This window comes from Dendrobates tinctorius, unplaced genomic scaffold, assembly GCF_039654945.1.
Source record: "Dendrobates tinctorius isolate UK_male_01 unplaced genomic scaffold, ASM3965494v1 ptg000167l, whole genome shotgun sequence".
NCBI lineage: Eukaryota > Metazoa > Chordata > Amphibia > Anura > Dendrobatidae > Dendrobates > Dendrobates tinctorius.
The window spans coordinates 73,320-92,782 of NW_027361834.1; the positions used below are offsets into that span (position 1 = coordinate 73,320).

At 47.2% G+C, this 19,463-nt stretch overlaps 1 protein-coding gene across 3 annotated transcripts in view; it reads right to left on the bottom strand.

The window, feature by feature from the left end:
• The window catches only part of LOC141053675 (probable serine carboxypeptidase CPVL), an 83,519-nt gene that overhangs the window by 60,129 nt on the left and 3,927 nt on the right, over positions 1–19,463 (bottom strand). The window contains exon 1 of one of the 3 annotated variants that reach the window (XM_073550700.1): positions 7,214–7,246. The exons of the other annotated variants lie outside the window; for them this stretch is intronic. Coding sequence (XP_073406801.1) covers positions 7,214–7,231 — 18 coding nt within the window. The 5' untranslated portion in view covers positions 7,232–7,246. Of the gene's footprint in view, positions 1–7,213; positions 7,247–19,463 lie in introns of those variants that run through there. 3 annotated transcript variants of the gene reach the window in all.

Consider the following 19,463-nt stretch of genomic DNA (forward strand, 5'->3'; position numbering starts at 1 on the left):
CTCTAGGTGGATTGCCGTTATGGAGAGGACCACCTCTTCTGCCCAGGCGAATATTCGACCTGCGAGTGCCTGGAGTGGTCGAGGTCTCGGACCTCCCTGGTGCTTCAGGAATGAGACTGCTGTTGTGTTGTCGGACAATATCCAGACATGTCGATTTCTCACTACCGACCGGTTCTGAGGCAGGGCTTCCCAGACCGCATAGAGCTCCCTGAAGTTGGAGGATCTGCTTCTGATGCTGACCGGCCATCTTCCTTGAAAGATTCTCCCTTCTACGTGGGCTCCCCATCCCCATGTACTGGCGTCTGTGGTGATTACCACGTACGGCGAGGTTGTCCATAGCACGCCCACCTGTAAGTTCTGGGGCTGTATCCACCACCGCAGGGATCTTCTTACCGTGTCTGGTAAGGATATGGGCCCGTTGAGAGAATCCTGACGCCTGTTCCATCCTGCGAGGATTTCCTTTTGCAGGGGCCTCGAATGGGACTGGGCCCATCTGACGCATGGAATGCAAGCCGTCATCAGACCCAGAACTTCCATTGCACCTCTTATGGAGGAGCGGTGTCTCAGTAGTCCCCTGACTCTGTCCTGAATTGTCTGCTGCTTTTTTCTCGGTAGCCGGGATATTCTGTCTCTTGAATCCAGAAGGACTCCCAGGAAGATCTTCCTGCTTTCTGGTTTTAGGTCTGACTTCTGGTCGTTGATCAGCCAGCCGAGATACTCCAGTGTTCTGATCGTTCGGCTTCTGTCCTGGATGAGTCTTTCTTCTGATCCTGCAACTAGGAGAAAGTAGTCTAGATACGGTATTATAATGACTCCCTGCTTTCTCAGGTAGGTTACCACCTCTGCTACCAGCTTTGTAAATATTCGAGGGGCCGAAGCCAGCCCGAACAGAAGGCACTGGAACTGGCAGGTCCTGGATGGTAGACTGATTGCGACTCTTAATAGGCTTTGAGATGCGGGATGGATGGGGACCTGATAGTATGCACTCTTCAGGTCCAGAGTACACATGACAGCATCCCTGTCTATAAGTTGACTCACTGAGCGTATTGATTCCATTTGAAACCTTTTGTATACAACCCAGGCATTTAGGGGTTTTAAGTTTATAATTGTTCTGGCCTCGCCAGATGGTTTTGTAATGGAGAATAGGGAAGAGTAATGACCTTTTCCCCTCTCCTGCTGCGGAACTGGCACTATGACCTCTGATCGGAGCAGGTCCTGTAGGTTTGCCCACATGGTAGAGTCTTCCGGGACTACGGTGGGGGCGATGTATCTGTCGGGGGGAGGGGAATAACATTCTATGCTGTACCCTTCTGTGATGGTTCTGAGGACCCACCGGTTCTGGGTTACCTGGCGCCACCTTGCTGCGAATCGTCGCAGTCTTTCCCTGACACCTATGGCGTCATTGCCTTCTAGACCTGGAGGATGACGCGAAAAGAGGGGCCTTGCTTCTCCCCCTTGGCTCTGAGTGTTTCTAAAGGAGCCCCTGTTGGATCTACCCTGGCTCCTAAAATCAGTCTGTCTCCTGAAAAAGGACCCTCTACGAAAGGACTGGGGACGCTTGGGTTTTTCTTCTGGAAACCCCTTGTTTTTGTCAGACACCTGCTCTAGGATGCTATCTAGAGCTGTCCCGAACACCCTTGAGCCTGAAAAGGGGATGGAGCAAAGCTTTGCCTTTGAAGCGTTATCCCCAGACCAAGACTTCAGCCAAACCGTTCGCCTAGCTGCGTTGGAAAGGGAGCCGTTTCTGGCTGCGAATCTTACTGATTCGGCCGATGTATCTGAAAGGAACGCAGAGGCTGATTTCATCAGAGGGAGGGAAGCTAGGATCTCAGATCTAGGGGTCTTGTTGGATAAATGCTCTTCCAACTGTCCCACCCATAGGAACATGGACCTGGCCACTGAGGTGGCTGCTATGTTAACCTTAGTAAGGGCAGCTGCCGATTCCCATGTTCTCTTTAACAGAATATCTGCCTTCCGGTCCATCGGGTCTGAGACTTGATGAGTCCTCGAAGGGGATGGCGGTTTTTTTGGTCACCCTAGCTACCGGAACATCGATTTTAGGAATTTCCTCCCACAATCGTGTTTCCTCTGGGTCAAAGGGCAGTCGGCTCTTAAAGTCCCGAGACAGTACAAGTCGCCGTTCTGCCTCTTTCCATTCTTCTAGGACTATTGTCTTAATGTGTTCGCTTACGGGGAACAGTTTCCGAGCGACCAGTCCCCCAAACATCAGGTCCTATCGAGACTGCGGTTTTGGAACGTCCTCTATCTGCATGGTGTTCCTTACCGCCTGCACCAAGTCCTCGGTGTCCTCTAACTTAAACAGGTATTTCCTGCCTTGGTCCCTCCTGTCAGTCGGGATCCCCCCCTCCTCAGGATCCGAGTCCCGGGGGTCTGACCCTTCAGGCGAACTTGTCTCCGAGGCTAGCTCCATCTCCCACCTCGGCTGCGTCCGGCTTGGCCCCGGACTAGGGGACTGCTGCCGTGAGAGACTGGATCTGGAGGCCTGTACTTCCTCCCGAATCAAGGATCGCATCTCGGCCAGGAGGGACGGCTGCTCGTCTCTTACGACCCTTGAAGTGCAGGGTCCGCAGAGAGTCTTGGTATAGTTGTCTGGCAGCTTTACCCTGCAAACCGGGCATCTGACAGACTTAGATGTGGCCTTTACCAAGTCCTTAACCTCTGTTGGGGGGGCTGGGGTACCCTTCTCCTGTATGATACAGAACAGGGATAGTCGGGTCAGTTGTCATGGGCTGCGGCGAAGGCCGTTTTGGGGTTGGATTGCGCCAGGCGCACTTACCCCTCTGTCGGCTGGCGCCTCTGGGTCCATACCACTGAAGCAGCTGTTGCCTGCGGTGAGCTGCTAGCGTGCGGTGAACTCCTGGTCTGCGGTGAACTCCTGGCGTGCGGTGAGAGCTGCTGGCGCGCTGTTTTCAAGTCGGCGCGTGACGTCATCGCCGCGCGCTGGCCACTTCCGCTTCCTGTTCTGAAGCCCCGCCCACCGAGCATCTTGCAATGGCGGCGCCCATTGCGGGGACCCGGCTCCAGCTGCCCCGGGTTCTCTCGCCGGCGCCCACACCGCCGGCTGCGTGCGGGGCAAGCGCTTCCAGCCGCAACCGCCGCGCGGTCTGTATGTCGCGCCGGCATCGCTCGCTGCCTGCGGGGACCCGGGCAACTGCCGTGCGGCCTGGAGCAGAGAGCCTCCCACCGGGAGGAGCGGCTTCCTCCAGGAGCGACGTCCTGCTCCTGGCTTTGGGGCAGAGGGACTCCCCACCGGGAAGTGTCGGCCCTGGGCATCCTGACAGGGGGAAGGATTGGACCGGCCGCCCGATCCCCCTGCGCCCTCAGGTAATCTTCCTGCTCCTCTCGTATGTCCCTCCATGCAGGGACAGGAAAGACACTGAGGGAAAGGGGTGGGACGGGGCCTTTTAACCTCTCGTGTGCTTTCCTGTCCCTGTGAGGAGGACGTCCTCCATGGTGCTGTCAGGTGGACGTCCTGGAAAATGCTATTTGGTAATCCTCTGCTATTGTTCTCAGTACCCACTGATTTGTGATCTGAGACCACTGGGAACTGAGTTCTCTGAGTCGACCCCCTATGTTGGTATAGTCATGTTCTTCTGGATCTAGTACGAGATCCATAAGGGGGGGGCTCTAGATCTTCCAGGTCTAGAGTGGGTGCTACCATAGGAACCCCTTTGAGAGCTCCCCTGATATCTATAGTACTGCTGTCTTCTATCCTCCGGGTCTACGAAAGGGCTGGTCCCTAGGTTTTTTCCTCTGGGAACCCTTTCTTTACATCAGATGCTTTTTCTAATATATCGTCTAATGCTGGGCCAAAGACTTAACCCAGAGAAGGCAAGGGCACAGAGCTTGTTTTTAGAGGCTCCGTCACCCGTCCAGGTCTTTAATCAGATGGCTCTGCATGCCGAATTTGACAAAGCCATTCCGGGCAGAAATTCTAATGGATTCTGCCGATGCATCGGCTAGGAAGGCTGTGGCTGACTTCGTGATCGGAAGTGAATCTATAATTTCCTCCCTTGGGGTTTTATTAGCCAAGTGTTCCTCTAACTTCCCCAACCATAAACACATAGACCTTGCTACCAAAGTAGCTGCTACATTTGTTTTAATTAAGGCTGCTGATATTTCCTAGGCCCGCCTTAGTAGGTTATCCGCCTTCCTATCCATGGGGTCCCTCAGACTAGACGCATCCTCAAAGGGGATAGTTGTTTTCTTGGCCACTTTTGCCACAGGGACATCAATTTTGGGAACTACCTCCCATTCTTTCATGTCCTCGGGGGTCGAAGGGGAGACGTCTTTTAAAGTCCCGAAATATCACGAGACGCTTTTCCACCTCCTCCCATTCCTCCAGGACCATGGCTCTTACATGGTTGTTCACTGAGAATACTACTTACCTCTGTGCCCTAAGGCCCCCGATCATCATGTCCTGTCTGGACTGAGGCTTCTGGACCTCCTCAATCTGCATTGTGTCTGACCGCCTGTACCAGATTGTCTGTATCATCTGAGGAAAAGAGGCATCTTTTCCCATACTCTGGTTCGCTAGTGCCCAGCTCGCCTTCTTCCTGATCCGACTCTGAGTAGGAACCTTCCTCTGAACTAGGCTTCATCTCCTGTCTGGTTCGCTTAGCACTGGGGCCTGGACTGGCTGTGGCAGGGTGGCCATGGAAGCCTGGACCACCTCTCGAATCAGCGCTCTCATCTCCGATAGGAGGGACGGCTGTTCGCCCTTCATTACTTTGGCCATACAGGTTTCACACAGCAACTTCTTGTGCTTGCTGGGGAGCTTAACCCTGCATACAGGACACTTATTAGGCTTCCCTGGGTCTCTCCGCCTGCTTGGTCGTGGGAGTGGGCGCTGTCGGTTGTGCCTTTTCCTGCATAGTGCAAGAGAGGGACAGTCAGGCTCTGATCTGGGCAGTCCGGGTCTTGGTCAGTCTGCGCTATGCGCACTCACCCCGTCCGGGTCGATTCTGCCCTGGTTCTCCATCCTTGCTGTGAGCCTCTGCGAGGTTAGGACAGGCAGGTGCTGCCTGTCTTGCTGATGCCGCGCTCTGCTCCTTCAGAGCGCCTGCTGGCAGCCTGTATTTCCGGTGCTCTGATGTCACTGGAAGTGCGCCACGGTCTCTCTGCATGCAACTTCCGGTCCTCGCGCTGCTGGCGTCGGAGCCGAGAGCCTCAGCTGCGGGAGGAAGCAGCTCTACCCAGGGGGCTAGTCCCTCCCCTGGCAGGGCCGTAACTACAACTGGGGCACTGCCCCGGGGCCCCAAACTGATGGTAAAAAAAAAAAATAAATAAATTATATTTTAACCCCTTAAGCCCCAAGGGTGGTTTGCACGTTAATGACCGGGCCATTTTTTACAATTCTGACCACTGTCCCTTTATGAGGTCATAACTCTGGAACGCTTAAACGGATCTAGGCGATTCTGAGACTGTTTTCTCAGACATATTGTACTTCATGTTAGTGGTAAAATTTAATTCATAACTTGCATTTAATTGTGAAATAAAACAAATATGGAAAAAATTTTGAAAATATTGCAATTTTCAAACTCTGAATTTTTATGCCCTTAAAATAGAGAAATATGTGACAAAGTAGTTATTAAACATTTCCCACATGTCTACTTTAAATCAGCATTTTGGAAACAATTTTTTTTATTAGGAAGTTAAGGGTTAAAAGTTGACCAGCGATTTCTCATTTTCACAACAAAGTTTACAAAACCATTTTTTTTTTTTTTTTTGGGACCACCTCACATTCAAAGTCAGATTGAGGGGTCTATATGGCAGAAAATACCCAAAAGTGACACCATTCTAAAAACTGCACCCCTCAAGCTACTCAAAACTACATTCAAGAAGGTTAACCCTTCAGGTGTTTCACAGGAGCAGAAGCAACGTGGAAGGAAAAAATGAACATTTAACTTTTTAGTCACAAAAATGATCTTTTAGCAACTTTTTTATTTTCCCAAGGATAACAGGAGAAATTGGACTCCAAAAGTTGTTGTCCAATTTGTCCCGAGTATGCAGATACCCCATATGTGGGGAGGAACCACTGTTTTAGTGCATGGCAGGGCTCAGAAGGGAAGGAGCGCCGTTTGACTTTTTCAACCTAAAATTGGCTGAAATTGAAATCGGACGCCATGTTCCGTTTGGAGAGCCCATGATATGCCTAAACAGTGGAAACCCCCCACAAGTGAACCCATTTTGGAAACTGGACCCCCTAAGGAACTCCTCTAGATGTGTGGTGAGCACTTTGAACTCCCAAAAGCTTCACAGAAGTTTATAATGCCCGGGCATAAAAATAAAAAATCATTTTTTCCCACAAACATGATAGTTTAGTCACCAATTTGTTATTTTCCCAAGGGTAACAGGAGAAATTGGACCCCAAAAGTTGTTGTCCAGTTTGTCCTGAGTGCGCTGATACCCCATATGTGGGAGAGAAACACTGTTTGGGCACACGGCAGGGCTCGGAAGGGAAAGAGCGCCGTTTCACATTTTCAACCTAAAATTAGCTGAAATTGAAATCTGACGCCATGTTCCATTTGGAAAGCCCATGATATGCCTAAACAGTGGAAACCCCCCACAAGTGACCCCATTTTGGAAACTAGAGCCCCTAAGGAACTCATCTACATGTGTGGTGAGCACTTTGAACCCCCAAGTGTTTCGCTAAAGCTTATAATGCCCGGTTGTGAAAATATAAAACCCTATTTTGTTTCCACAAATTTTTAGTCCCCAATTTTTAATTTTCCCAAGAGTAACAGGAGAAATTGAACCCCCAAAGACGTTGTCCAATTTGACCTGAGTACACTGGTACCCCACATGTGGGAAAAAACTGTTTAGGCACATGTCGGGGCTCGAAAGGGAAGTAGTGACGTTTTGGAATGCAGACTTTGATGGTCTGCTGGCGTCATGTTCCGTTTGCAGAGCCCCTGATGTGCCTAAACAGGAAAAAACCCACATGAGACATCATTTTGTATACTAGACCCCCAAAGAACAAATCTAGATCTGCCCCCAACTACACTAATGTAAGTTAGTAGTGCATGGAGGTGTGGTACAATTTGAAGCAATCCTTCATACACAGGCCAGGTGTCGCACTGATAAATGGTATAAATGGTGTCCTTGCGTATTCCTTTTTGTAACACTCTGCACCTTTTTTGCGGCTTACCTTTTGTACCAGTTGGCAGGACCACCCCCAGAAAATACTGACCTGGTACGATACGAGCATCTTCAGTTCCGAAAGTACTGGGACCTGCTCCTTCCTGAGCGCCAAACATCAGGGCCTTCACCACTACCTCCTGGAAATGAAGGTATGACATATCGGTGGGGTGTGCACATTGTGACAGCAGGAATGCATTGAGCATTGCCATTTGTACAACGTGCATGGCCAGCTTTTTGTACCACGCCCTTGCCTTTGAGAGCATTGTATGGTTGGAGGTATTGATCTGAGAGATCAACGCCCCCCATGTTTTTGTTGTACCCCACTACACAGGTCAGTTTTCTGACCTGTGTGGAGGTACCCCGTACAGTGCAGAGGGTGCTGCCATCACCGTGTATGGTGGTCAAGAGATGGACATCCCTCTTGTCCTTGACCACCAGCAGGTGGTCGCTACATTGCGCTCTGCTCTCACCTTTTCTGAGCATCTGACCAAGTAGTGTCTTCGGAAGGCCCCTCTGATTTTTGCGGACAGTACCGCAGGCTGCAGTACCTCGCGCAGAGAGGTATTTGTAGAGTGGGATGCTGGTATAAAAGTTATCAGTGTAGAGGTGATAACCTTTATCCAGCAGTGGGTGAATCAAATCCCACACAATTTTCCCACTCACTCCCAGGACAGGGGGACACTCAGGGGGTTCAATCCTGGTGTCCTTTCCTTCGTAGACTCTAAACCTATGAGTGTACCCTGAGGTACTCACAAAGTTTGTAGAGTTTGATTCCGTACCTGGCCCTCTTACTGGGCAGGTATTGACGGAATCCAAGCCTTCCCTTGAAATGGACCAAGGACTCATCCATGCTGATGTTCCTTTGGGGCATGTACACTTCAAACTTTGTTGAAGTGTTCGATGACCAGCCGAACTTTGAACAGACGGTCAAAGTTAGGGTCATCTCGTGCGGGACACAGTGCATTATCAGTATAATGCAGAAACTTGTGGATGGCCTCAAAACGTGTCTGGACCATGACCATTCGGAACACTGGAGTGTTGTATAAAATATCAACACTCCATTATTGCCGAATTTCCGGCTGCTTCAGTATCCCCATGTGGAGGACCAGGCCCCAAAACTGCATCATTTCAACTGCGTCCACAGGAGACCAGTTGGAATATGTTGAAATCGGGTTTTCCGCCAAAAATTGACGAGCGTACAAATTAGTTTGCTCCACCATGAGGTTAACAAAATCCTCAGAGAAAAAGACTTTGAAAAAGTATTTCTGTGAGGCCGGTGGTGTCAAACTTGATTCCTGATTCTGCCACAAAATCAGGATTCAGTGGCTTGTAACTTTTGGGGGCGAAGTCCATACAGGGTCTACTGAATCAGCTTCGGGCATGGTGGGCGCTGCCTCATCTTCTGTCTTGGAGCGTCTGCGTGGCGGTTCTACAGGACCCGAGGAGGAAGAATCTGAAAAATAAAGAGAAGTCGGATCGTCATCCTCGCTATCAGTGTCGGAGGCAAGGTAAGAATATGCCTCCATTGAATAGCGCTGTTGGGACAAACGCGATGGGCGGGACATTTTTTGTGAAAGTGGTGCTTGGGTGTACTTTATTTACAACTATGTGCATGTGTGGGGGGCTAGTGATTGGTGCACACTATCCTGTAAAGAAAAAGCTAAGAGAAAAAAGGAAAGGGGGAGAAAAATACCTGTGAAAAGAAAAGTCTAAAACAGCAGGCCCTAGCTCTGATAAGTGAATGGCGTCACTTATCAAAGTTCAGTGGTGGCTGCTGGGTGTGCATACAGGTGTGGTGCAAGGGGGGGGGGGTGAAAAAAAAGGAAATCAGCAGGCACAAGCTCTGATAAGTGAACTATGTCACTTATCACAGTTTGGCGGCTGTGGGATGCGAATAAGGAATTAGCGCTAAGGGGGCTGCTAAATGTGCGCACAGAGGCGGCGCAAAGGGGGATGGAGGGGTAAAAAGTAGGGGGGATGAAGAGAGATCGGACAGGGATTAGCACTTACACTTGTAGTTAGGTGGCGCAAAGGGGGTGGTGGAAAAAGGAAGTCAGCAGACACAAGCTATGATAAGTGAACTATGTCACTTATCAGTTTGGCAGCTGTGGGATGCAAATACGGAGTGGCGCAAAGGGGGCTGCTAAATGTGTGCACAGAGGCGGCGCAAAGGGGGATTGAGGGGGTAAAAAGAGGAGGGTGGGGATGCAGAGAGATTGGACAGGGATTAGCACTTACGCTTGTAGTCAGGTGGTGCAGAGAGGGGGTGAAAAAAAAAAAGGAAATCAGCAAGCACAAGCTATGATAAGTGAACTATGTCAACTTATCAAAGTTTGGCGGCTGTAGGATGCGAATATGGAGCTGGCGCAAAGGGGGCCTAGGGAAATAAAGCAAGCACGAGTGTTGATTGGTGAACTACACCACCAATCAACACTCGGCGGCTGCTAAATGTGCGCACGGAGGTGGCGCAAAGGGGGGGGGGGGGGGGAATCAGGCAATACTTACAGTTGTAGGGTTTTCTCTTCTTTCTTTAGCAGGTATTGTGATGCTACAAGCTGCTGTGGAACCACAATACCCAGCACACCAGGAGATCCAGATGTATGACTGCTCTCTAGGGAATCCTCAGCTAGTGTGAGGACCCCCTGCAGAGCTGTCATTCTGGTCACATCGCTGCTGTGACCTGCCAATGGTGGGATCGAATGATAATATCGATCCACCAATCCCTGCACTGCCTGGTGACCATGGCAACTGCCTAGGATCAGAGCTCACAGCTCCAATTCAAAGACAGGTCATCAGGAGGGCACAGAGCGGTCACAGTGACAGCTGCTGTGCCCTGTGGTTGGCATGATCGCCGATCTAATCGATCGCACCAACCAGCTCCTGCAGGCCCTACTGGGCCTGTATCAGGTTCCTGCCTAGGATCGGTGCTAATACAGCACCAATCCGGACCGATACTGGCGGTCAACAGACCCCTGGATGCCGAGGCCATCTACCATAAGGTAGGATGGCGTCGGAATTTTAATGCGATCATGTCGCATTAAATGCCATGACGTACTATCCCGTCCCTGGGAATTAAGTCCCAGGGCACATGGACGGGATAGTACGTCTCATGGCAGAAAGGGGTTAATACTTTAATTTCTCATAAAATACCCAGCTCCTATATTATTTTAGTCTAAAGTTAATAAAAATAACGAAAAGATGCATGAAAGTGCAAGCGTAAATGTTTTTTGTTCATTTATACTTTAAACGGGGAAACGCTATTTTGCTTAGTAACAGGAGCTCTATGGCAGACAGTAGACTGTTAGCTGATCGTGTGGTGTCGTGCCAGGCGGTGACTCAGCCAATAGTTCAGGCAGCAGCCGCGATGTGCACTGACACTGAGGTCTTGTTTACCCCAACTGCTGAACTGCTCATCGGTCAGCAGCCAGTGTCAGATCGTCAGTGCAGTCTGTCGCATATAGTAGTTGTGTGTGTGTAGGTAGATAGTATTACTGTATTTTCCGGCGCATAAGACGACCCCCAACTTTTCCAGTTAAAATATAGAGTGTGGAATATACTCGCCATATAAGACTACCCCTCTTCTACGGTATGATTCCCATTGTGAACCCCACACAGCCCTTCATACAGTATAATGGCCCCTACATCTCTTCACACTGTATTATGGCCCCCACACAGCCTTAAAGGGACACTGTTACCAGGATTTTGCCATCCCATCTAATAGCAGCATAATTTAGAGATAGAGACCCGTATTCCAGCGATGTGTCGCTTACTGAGCTGCTTGCTGTAATTTTAATATAATTACTGTTTTCCCTGCTTCATATTTAGCAGTAAATGAATGTGCTGACTATTTGATTAGCCCTACAATGTTAATCTCAAACTGATTGAACAGTGATTTTATGAAAACTGCACTGAGCAGCCCAGTAGTGACACTGGTGACAGCGTCCCTTTAAATCACCCTCCATAAAAGTATAAAGGCTTCCTCATAGTCCTTCAAGTATCATGCCCCCCACAGAGCCCTCCCAGTATTATAATGGATTCCACATCGTATAATTGGCTCCGTTTATTATAGTGCATCATCCATAGTCACCCATTATAATGCACCATCATAGTGCTCCATAAACAGGAGCTCTGCCAGCTGTCAATGAATGGAAACCTGCACTGCCCTGGAGAGTCTCATAGCACAAGATTTGTAACAATATGTTAGTCTGGAGATCACAGAGTTGGCAAGGCAGGCACTGTGCACACTGTAACAAGCTCTCAGCATTGAGAGGAGACAGTCTCAGCAGACACAAATATCTCTGACAAACTGTGAGAAGCCCTGCCCCTCTCCAATCTGCAGGTCTATACTGCTGCGAGGGGGGAGGTCAGGAGGAAGTCTCCATAAACACACACATTCCACCCAGCTCCGGGTCATGCAGTATCTATCTTCTCAGTGAGTCATCTGCCTCTTGTTTTCAATAATCAGAGCTGTGTACAACCCCCACTCAGTCTCTCCTCACAACCGGGAGGGAGCAATAGTGACTGCTGTACCTGTGGTCGGGGGTTGTAGTATTTGATGTCTGGCACCTGCTGGGGGAGGCAGAAATGTCAGCTCCAGTCTCCTGGAGAGAGCAGCTGGACACAGTGCACATATCCTGGGCAGCCGCACTCTCGACTCTTTGCCAGTAAGTGGCGCCCTGCACCTGGCGTATAAGACGACCCCTGACTTCTGAGAAGATTTTCAGGGGTTAAAAAGTAGTCTTATATGCCGGAAAAGGAAGATACGGTACTGTGATTGTGTGTTAATAAAACCGTTTATTATGAAACGAATTCGGCACCAGCCAAGTGTAAATAAAAGAAGACAGACTGCAAAAAGAAGAAACTTGGAGGCTGAAAAAAGTTTGAAAAACTTAGCAGCATGGCTGGATGTTGTAAACCACTCGACAGGGAATGATATTTAAATCTCACAAAAATTAAATTCAGATACGTCAGAACCAGACAACCTTAATAATGATAATGACTCGAAAAACCAAAAATTTACAGGCAAAGAAGATATAACAGACCCAACCAATGATACACCAAATTTTTGGAAGATGAAGATTCTGCCTACTACAACGCCTTTCCTACTGTGATTGAAAATCAAGATAAGAAACGTAGGCTGATAGCATCTGGTCCAATACAGCCTGACGGACCATTTCCCAAGGATATCAGCCAACAAGGTCGATCTTTTTCAAGTAACTACTATTTATCAACACAAAGTCAGGATTGAAGCGTAAAAGTTGGTTATGTTACTCAACAAAACTAGATTGTGTTTACTGCTTGCCATGTTGGCTATTCCCTCAGTCACAGTCGGAAGCGCTTGAATACAGAAATCGTGTATTACCGTTTTCAACAACCGGAGTTCGAGACTGGAAGCATATTTCAGTTCATGAAGCATCCAAAAGCCATACACATGCTTGTGTAGTTTATGAGCAATAGCAGAAACGTGGTACTTTAGAAGACGATTTCGACAAAAATTTGGAGAGTGAAAGCAGCTTTTGGTGTAAAGTTCTTGAAAGAATCCTGAATGTGACATTAACACTTGCAACATGTATAATCTTGCGTTTCGTGGATCTATTGAAAAGTTAGAATATAGTAACAAAGGAAACTTTCTCTCGATAGTTGAGCTTTTGTCAAAATATGACCCAGTACTACAAGAATTGCTTCAGCGTCCGCAAGGGACTGTGAAATACCTCAGTCCTAAAATTCAGAATGAGCTTATTAATCTATTAGCCTTACAAATCAAAGATGAAATTGTAGTTGAGCTTCAAAATTCCTTGTTTTTTTAATCGATCCTAGATACCACCCAGGACATAGCTAAAATTGATCTGATGAGTGAAGTTTACCAGGATGTCAAAATTGTTAATGATGAAGAGGGGAAACCTATTGAAATCAAAATATGTGAAACTTTTGTATCCTTTAGAGAGATAAAAGATCAGTCTGCGCAAGGTCTTGCAGAAGAAATAATAACTTCATTGAAAGAGAAAAACTTGGATTTGACCAAATGTCAGGGACAAGGCTATGATGGTGCTGCAGTCATGAGTGGGGTATACAATGGAGTGCAGCAGCGTATTAAAGAAAAAGCCCCACACGCATACTTCATGCACTGCGCTGCTCAACCTTAATTTAGTGTTGAAGGATGCTGTGGAAGAGAACCGAGTGGTGAGCCAGTTTTTTGAAACAATTCAAAGTGTATATTGCTTTTTTGGTAATTGTATTGTTCGCTGGCAAGATTTGAAATCCGTGTACTGCATCGAAGCTCAGTCCGATTCACTGAAATCAAAAGCAACACTGAAAACTCTTAATAAAACTCGTTGGTCTGGCAGACATGATGCAGTGTATGCACTGAAACACAGGTTTTGTGACACGATGAAGAGTCTTACTCACAACTTTGACTTCCAAAAAAAACAAGGAAAGAAATGAAGCACAGCAGCTAAAGAACAAACTTGAAAGTCTTGATTTTGTATTACTTTTGGTTGTGCAGTGTGAAGTCTTAAGGGCATGTCACACTAAGATATCGCTAGCAATATCGCTATAACTAGTGACGTTATAGTGATATTGCTAGCGATATCTGTCTGATACTTACCTCCGACCGGCTCCCCCGCTGATTATCGCTGATCGCGCGAGAACGTCCAGGACTGTTTCTCGTCGTCAGCTTCCTGTGGCGCTTCCTGCTGTGAGGACGAGCGACGCGTGGAGCCGGGCGGGAGGACGCAGGATCGCCTGGTGTGACAGGTAAGTAGCGATCCCCATCCCCAGCGATGTCGCTAGTGAGATCTGCCTATGTGGCAGCTCACTAGCGACCACTTAGCGATGTACCAGCGATCCTGACCGCGTCATATCGCTGGTACATCGCTAAGTGTGACAGTACCTTAAGAGACTCAACCTCGTATTGAAATCCTTACAATCTGAAACCATGGACCTCTTGTCTGCATATGAGTTATTGGGTAATGCATTGCTAAAGATAACCGAAATGCGTGAAAGGTTCGAAGCACTTGTTTCTGAAGCATCAGATGTGTGTAGTCGATGGGGAATAAAAAAAAAAAAAAAAAAAATGAATTTCACCAGAACAGAGTAAGGAAAGTGAAGAAACACTTTGATGAGTTGTGTGAAGACGAGAGATTAGCAGACCCAAAAACTTGTTTCCGAGTTACTGTGTTCTATCCAATGGTAGACACACTGTGTACTCAACTTCATCGCCGCTTTGAAGGGATGAAAGCTGTTCTTGACTCTTAGGCCGGGGTCACACTGGTGAGGAATATGGCCGAGTGAGAGGCGCTAAAAGCACGCATTGGACACGGACCAATGATTCTCTATGGGGTCCCTCGCACCAGCTGTATATTTCTCATCCGTATTCTACGCTCCGTGCCAATCGCAGCATGCTGCGATTGTCAGCATACTATAGCCGTAGTACACCAATGCAAGTCTATGGGTGCGCAAAAAATACGGATTACACACGGACCACACGTGTGACCTGCGAGAAATACGCACCCGGTGTTTTTTAGCAAAGCTGGCAATTCAGTGCGCTATACAGTAAACTCACACTGACAGATTTAATAAAGAAAGAATAGACAGACACAGAATACTAATAAAATATATATAATAATAATATTTATTTTTATATAGCGCTAACATATTCCGCAGCGCTTTACAGTTTGCACACATTTTTTTCATCACTGTCCCCGATGGGGCTCACAATCTAAATTCCCTATCAGTATATGTCTTTGGAGTGTGGGAGGAAACCGGAGTGCCCGGAGGAAACCCACGCAAACACGGGGAGAACATACAAACTCCTTGCTATATATATATATATATATATATATATATATATATATATATATATATATATATATATATATATATATATATATATATACACACACTCGCATTCTATGTGTCTATATCTATTCTTTCATTTCTTCATTAAAACTGTCATAGGGCTCCATTATATGTCCATTTTGCAAGCCTGCAAGAAAATCTCACCATAGGGATGCTGACATGCGCAAAATACGCGACCACACCTTGCTTACGGATGACATACGGAGCACTATTTAGGGGTCTGTCATCCATATTACACATGTAAAATACTGACCGTATTTTGCCTCGGTTAGTATGACCACGGCCTTATGAAGTAATACAACCTGATTTTTTGGCCAGTGCAAGTGAAAGATATTCACAAAAAAAGCTGTTGATTTTGTTAACAAGTTTGCAGATGATGTAACTCCAGCCTTTCCTTCACAGTTATGTTCAGTAAAAAATTTGTTTCAAAAGCAACTGGAAAAAATGAAAAGTGTTAAGGAATTTGCTGATTTCCTAATAGTCGAGCATTCTTCACTTTCATCAAGCTATCCAGACGTTTGCACAGCGTGCATCATGTTTTTGACTGTTCGGCCAGGGTCACACTAACCAACGCAAAATACGGTCAGTATTTTACATGCGTAATACGGATGAATGGCCCCTAAACAGTGCTCCGTATGTCATCTGTAATCAAGGTGTGGTCGCATATTTTGCACATGCAAGCATCCGTATGTAATCTGTATGGCGAGATTCTCGCAGGCTTGCAAAATGGACATATAATGGAGCCCTATGACAGGGTTTCTAACAGAAACAAAAGAATAGATAGACACATAGAATGCATATATATATATATATATATATATATTCATTCATTCTATGTCTACATCTATTCATTCTAGGTGTCTATATCTATTCTTTCTTTATTAAACCTGTCAGTGTGAGTTTACTGTATAGTGCACTGAATTGCCGGCTTTGCTAAAAGACACCTGGTGCGTATTTCTCGCAGGTCACATGTGTGGTCCGTGTGTAATCCGTATTTTTTGCGCACCCATAGACTTGCATTGGCGTACTACAGCCGTAGTACGCTGACAATCGCAGCATGCTGCGATTGGCACGGAGCCTAGAATACGGATGAGAAATATACGGCTGGTGCGAGGGACCCCATAGAGAATCATTGGTCTGTGTCTAATGCGTGCTTTTAGCGCCTCTCACTCGGCCGTATTCCTCACCAGTGTGACCCCGGCCTTCCTGTGACTAAAGCTGGAGTCACACATAGCGACTTACCAGCAATCCCGACAATATCAACGTGTCAGGATCGCTGGTAAGTAGCTATGTGATTGCTGGTGAGCTGTCAAACAGACCGCTTCACCAGCGATCAGCATAGCGATGCTGAGCGAGCGGCATCGCTGTGTTCGTTAGCGCAGATGCCATGGATCCATGTAAAAAATAGATTTAAAAAAAAAAAAAAAAAAATATTATTTCACCTTCCGACGTCCCGCGCAGCATTCCCGCCTCTCCACGCTCCGGTCCCAGTAATCCTTTGCGAGAATGACGTCCGTTCTCGCGGGATCTCGAAGTCTCGCCGTCATTCTTGCAAAGGATCACTGGGACCGGAGCGTGGAGAGAGGCGGGAATGCTGCGCAGGACGTCAGAAGATGAGAATAACAGTATTTTTTATTTTTATTATTTTACAGCTGATCGCTGGTCTCCCGCCTATCACACGCAGCGATGCGTGCTGGCCAGCGGGAGATCAGCGACGAAAATAATGTCCAGAGGTTTCTTGCAGCGATCAGCGATACCGGCAGGGGGGCCGGTTGCTGATCGCTGTCACACAGCAATCTCGCTGGTGAGATTGCTGTTGTGTCACAAAAGATGTGACTCAGCAGCAATCTCGCTAGCAAGATCACTATGTGACTGGGCCTTAAGGCTGAACGATCCTTCTATAAGCTTGAACGCAAAAAACTACTTGAGAAGTACTATGGCTCAAGAAAGACTCAGCAGCTTAGCTTTCCTTTCAGTTGAGAATGATCGAGCTCAACAGATCAACTGTGACAAAGTAATTGATGAATTCGCTTCTCTGAAAGTTAGGAAACAAATGTTTAAGTAGCTGTTTAAAACTGAACAAATTGCTAAGGTTTAAGTAATGTTATGTTTAAGTGAACAAAGTTTAAGGTTAAGTGCACACGTGGATTTTCCTCCTGCGGATTATTCCGCGCAGATTTGAAGAAATCCGCAGGTCAAATGACCTGCATTTTTCCAGCGGATTTCTTCCTGTTTTTGTGCGGTTTTCCCCCTGCGGATTTGGAGAATGGAGCAGGTGGAAAACTGCACAAAAGTAGTGACATGCTGCATTTTTGTACTGCACAAAAAACACGTGTAAAAAAACTGCAGCATCTGCACAGCGTTTTTTTTAAATGGATTTACATTGTACTGTAAATCACTTTGAGGATCCGCAGCGTTTGTGCTGTAAAATCCGCTGCGGATACGCAGGAAAAATGCATTGTGTGCACATGGCCTCAATATCTACTGTTTAAAACTACTTAATATTTAATAAACATAGTTATTTGAAAATTGTGCAATACTTGGAATTATTATTCACCTTATTAATTTTCCAAACATTCACTGAATATTTAACTTCTAAAACTTGCATCATAAACAAAATCTATTAACGGTCTTGTGGAACGTGGTGAAGCCTGTGTGTTGTATATAGCAATGCGCATCAGGCTTCACCACGTTCCGCACAACCTCTAGTAATTGAAATGCTGAGGGGCCCCACTATGAAGTTTTGCCCCGGGGCCCCAAAGTTTATAGTCACAGCACTGCTGTCCCCTGGTCTCTGTGGCTGTGGGACCCCCACCCAGGAGGGTTTCAGCGCCAGGGCCGCTTCACAGAAGGAAGGATTGGCAGGGCCGCCCGATCCCCCTGGACCCCTCCAGTAAGGCCTCTTTCACACATCCGGTGTCAGGGGTCCGGCCTGCAGCGGTGACACCGGATGTACATGTGGCTTGGAGGACATTTAAAGGAGCTGAGACAGCGGGGGACGAGAGCCAGCCAGAGAGACGGTGGGGGACGAGAGCGAGATGCACACCGGGCACTTGTAGTGTTCAAACTCAGTGCCTGGGCATGCGCTGTTGAAAAAGCCAGTCCGGCGCTGCAAAAAAAAAAAAACCATTGCAGCTAACGTTTTTTGCAGACGCCCGACGGCCATGTTTGCCGTATCCGGCAAAACCCAGAGGCACCGCATGTCCATCCGGCACGATGCGGCGATCATTACATTCTATTAAAAAAAAAAAAAAAAACAGATCCAATTCCATATCTGGTTTTCACACTTTTTGCCGCATCGTGCCGGATTTTAAAAAACGGATGTGTGAAAGTAGCCTAAGCCTATTCCTCTTGTGTCCCTCTGTGCAGGGATAGGAAGAAACACTGAGGGAATGGGGGTGGAGACTGTTTTTAACCTCTTGTGTGCTCTTCCTGTCCCTGCAAGAAGGTGAGGGACGTCTTCCCTGGTGCTGTCAGGAGGGACGTCCTGGAAAAACAAACTAGGGTGTGCACGAGATTCCAGTAATCTTTGCTGGTACTGTAAAAAAAGCAGCTTTTAATCTGTATAAAAACAAAGTTACATATGGATAGAAAGATAGAATTACAAATCTTGCAAGAACAGAAGGAAAACTAGATCACAAAGGGCTCACTCACAAGAGTGTATAACATGGCGGAGTGCGCGCCGATGTTTTATCAGATAGCCCTCAGCCCTATATTATACTATGGGGGAAGCACAGATCTAGTTATTTTCTCATGCAGTTTCAGAATGAGAAGAAAATCTCAGCACGCTGGGGGCGCATCCGAGAATCAAAGTGCACTCACTCATACAAGTCTATGGGTGCGTGTGAAACATCGGACTGCCCTCAGCCATCACCCGAGTCTGATGGTGTTCTAAAATGACAGACTACAGCCCATTAGCAGAGATTTCCAGCAGACAAGGTGCAGACACAACACCCACACAATGCAAATGAAGACACGGAAGTATAAGCAGTTAATGTTGTGGGAAGTGTAGTGGGAGAGGAGACAGCAGAACAAGCTGCATTTACAGAAACCCGGACAACTTGTCACTTGCTATTCCAATAGAAAATGGTCACAAAAAATTCCAGAAAACTTAGTTGAATCATGAAAATGCTGTATGCAAATGTCAGTCATTCTCAGTTTTCCCTGTATGACACAATCTGACATCAGCCCAGGACCTGCTGAAGGTCAGCAAGTGCAAAACAGCCGTCACCTTCAATCTTTCCTCCACACTTCTCATCTCAAAGCTTTTAAACGACATTACATTTTTATTTTTTCCCCCACACAAGTACATTGAGTGCCACCCTTCTTTCTCCAGACTAGGAGTTTTTATATTTTTCCAGTGAGCACCCAGTCTTTGCCACATAACCGTTTGGATCCACTGAGCTTACACAGACCATTATAACAATAAGGCTGTGTTCACA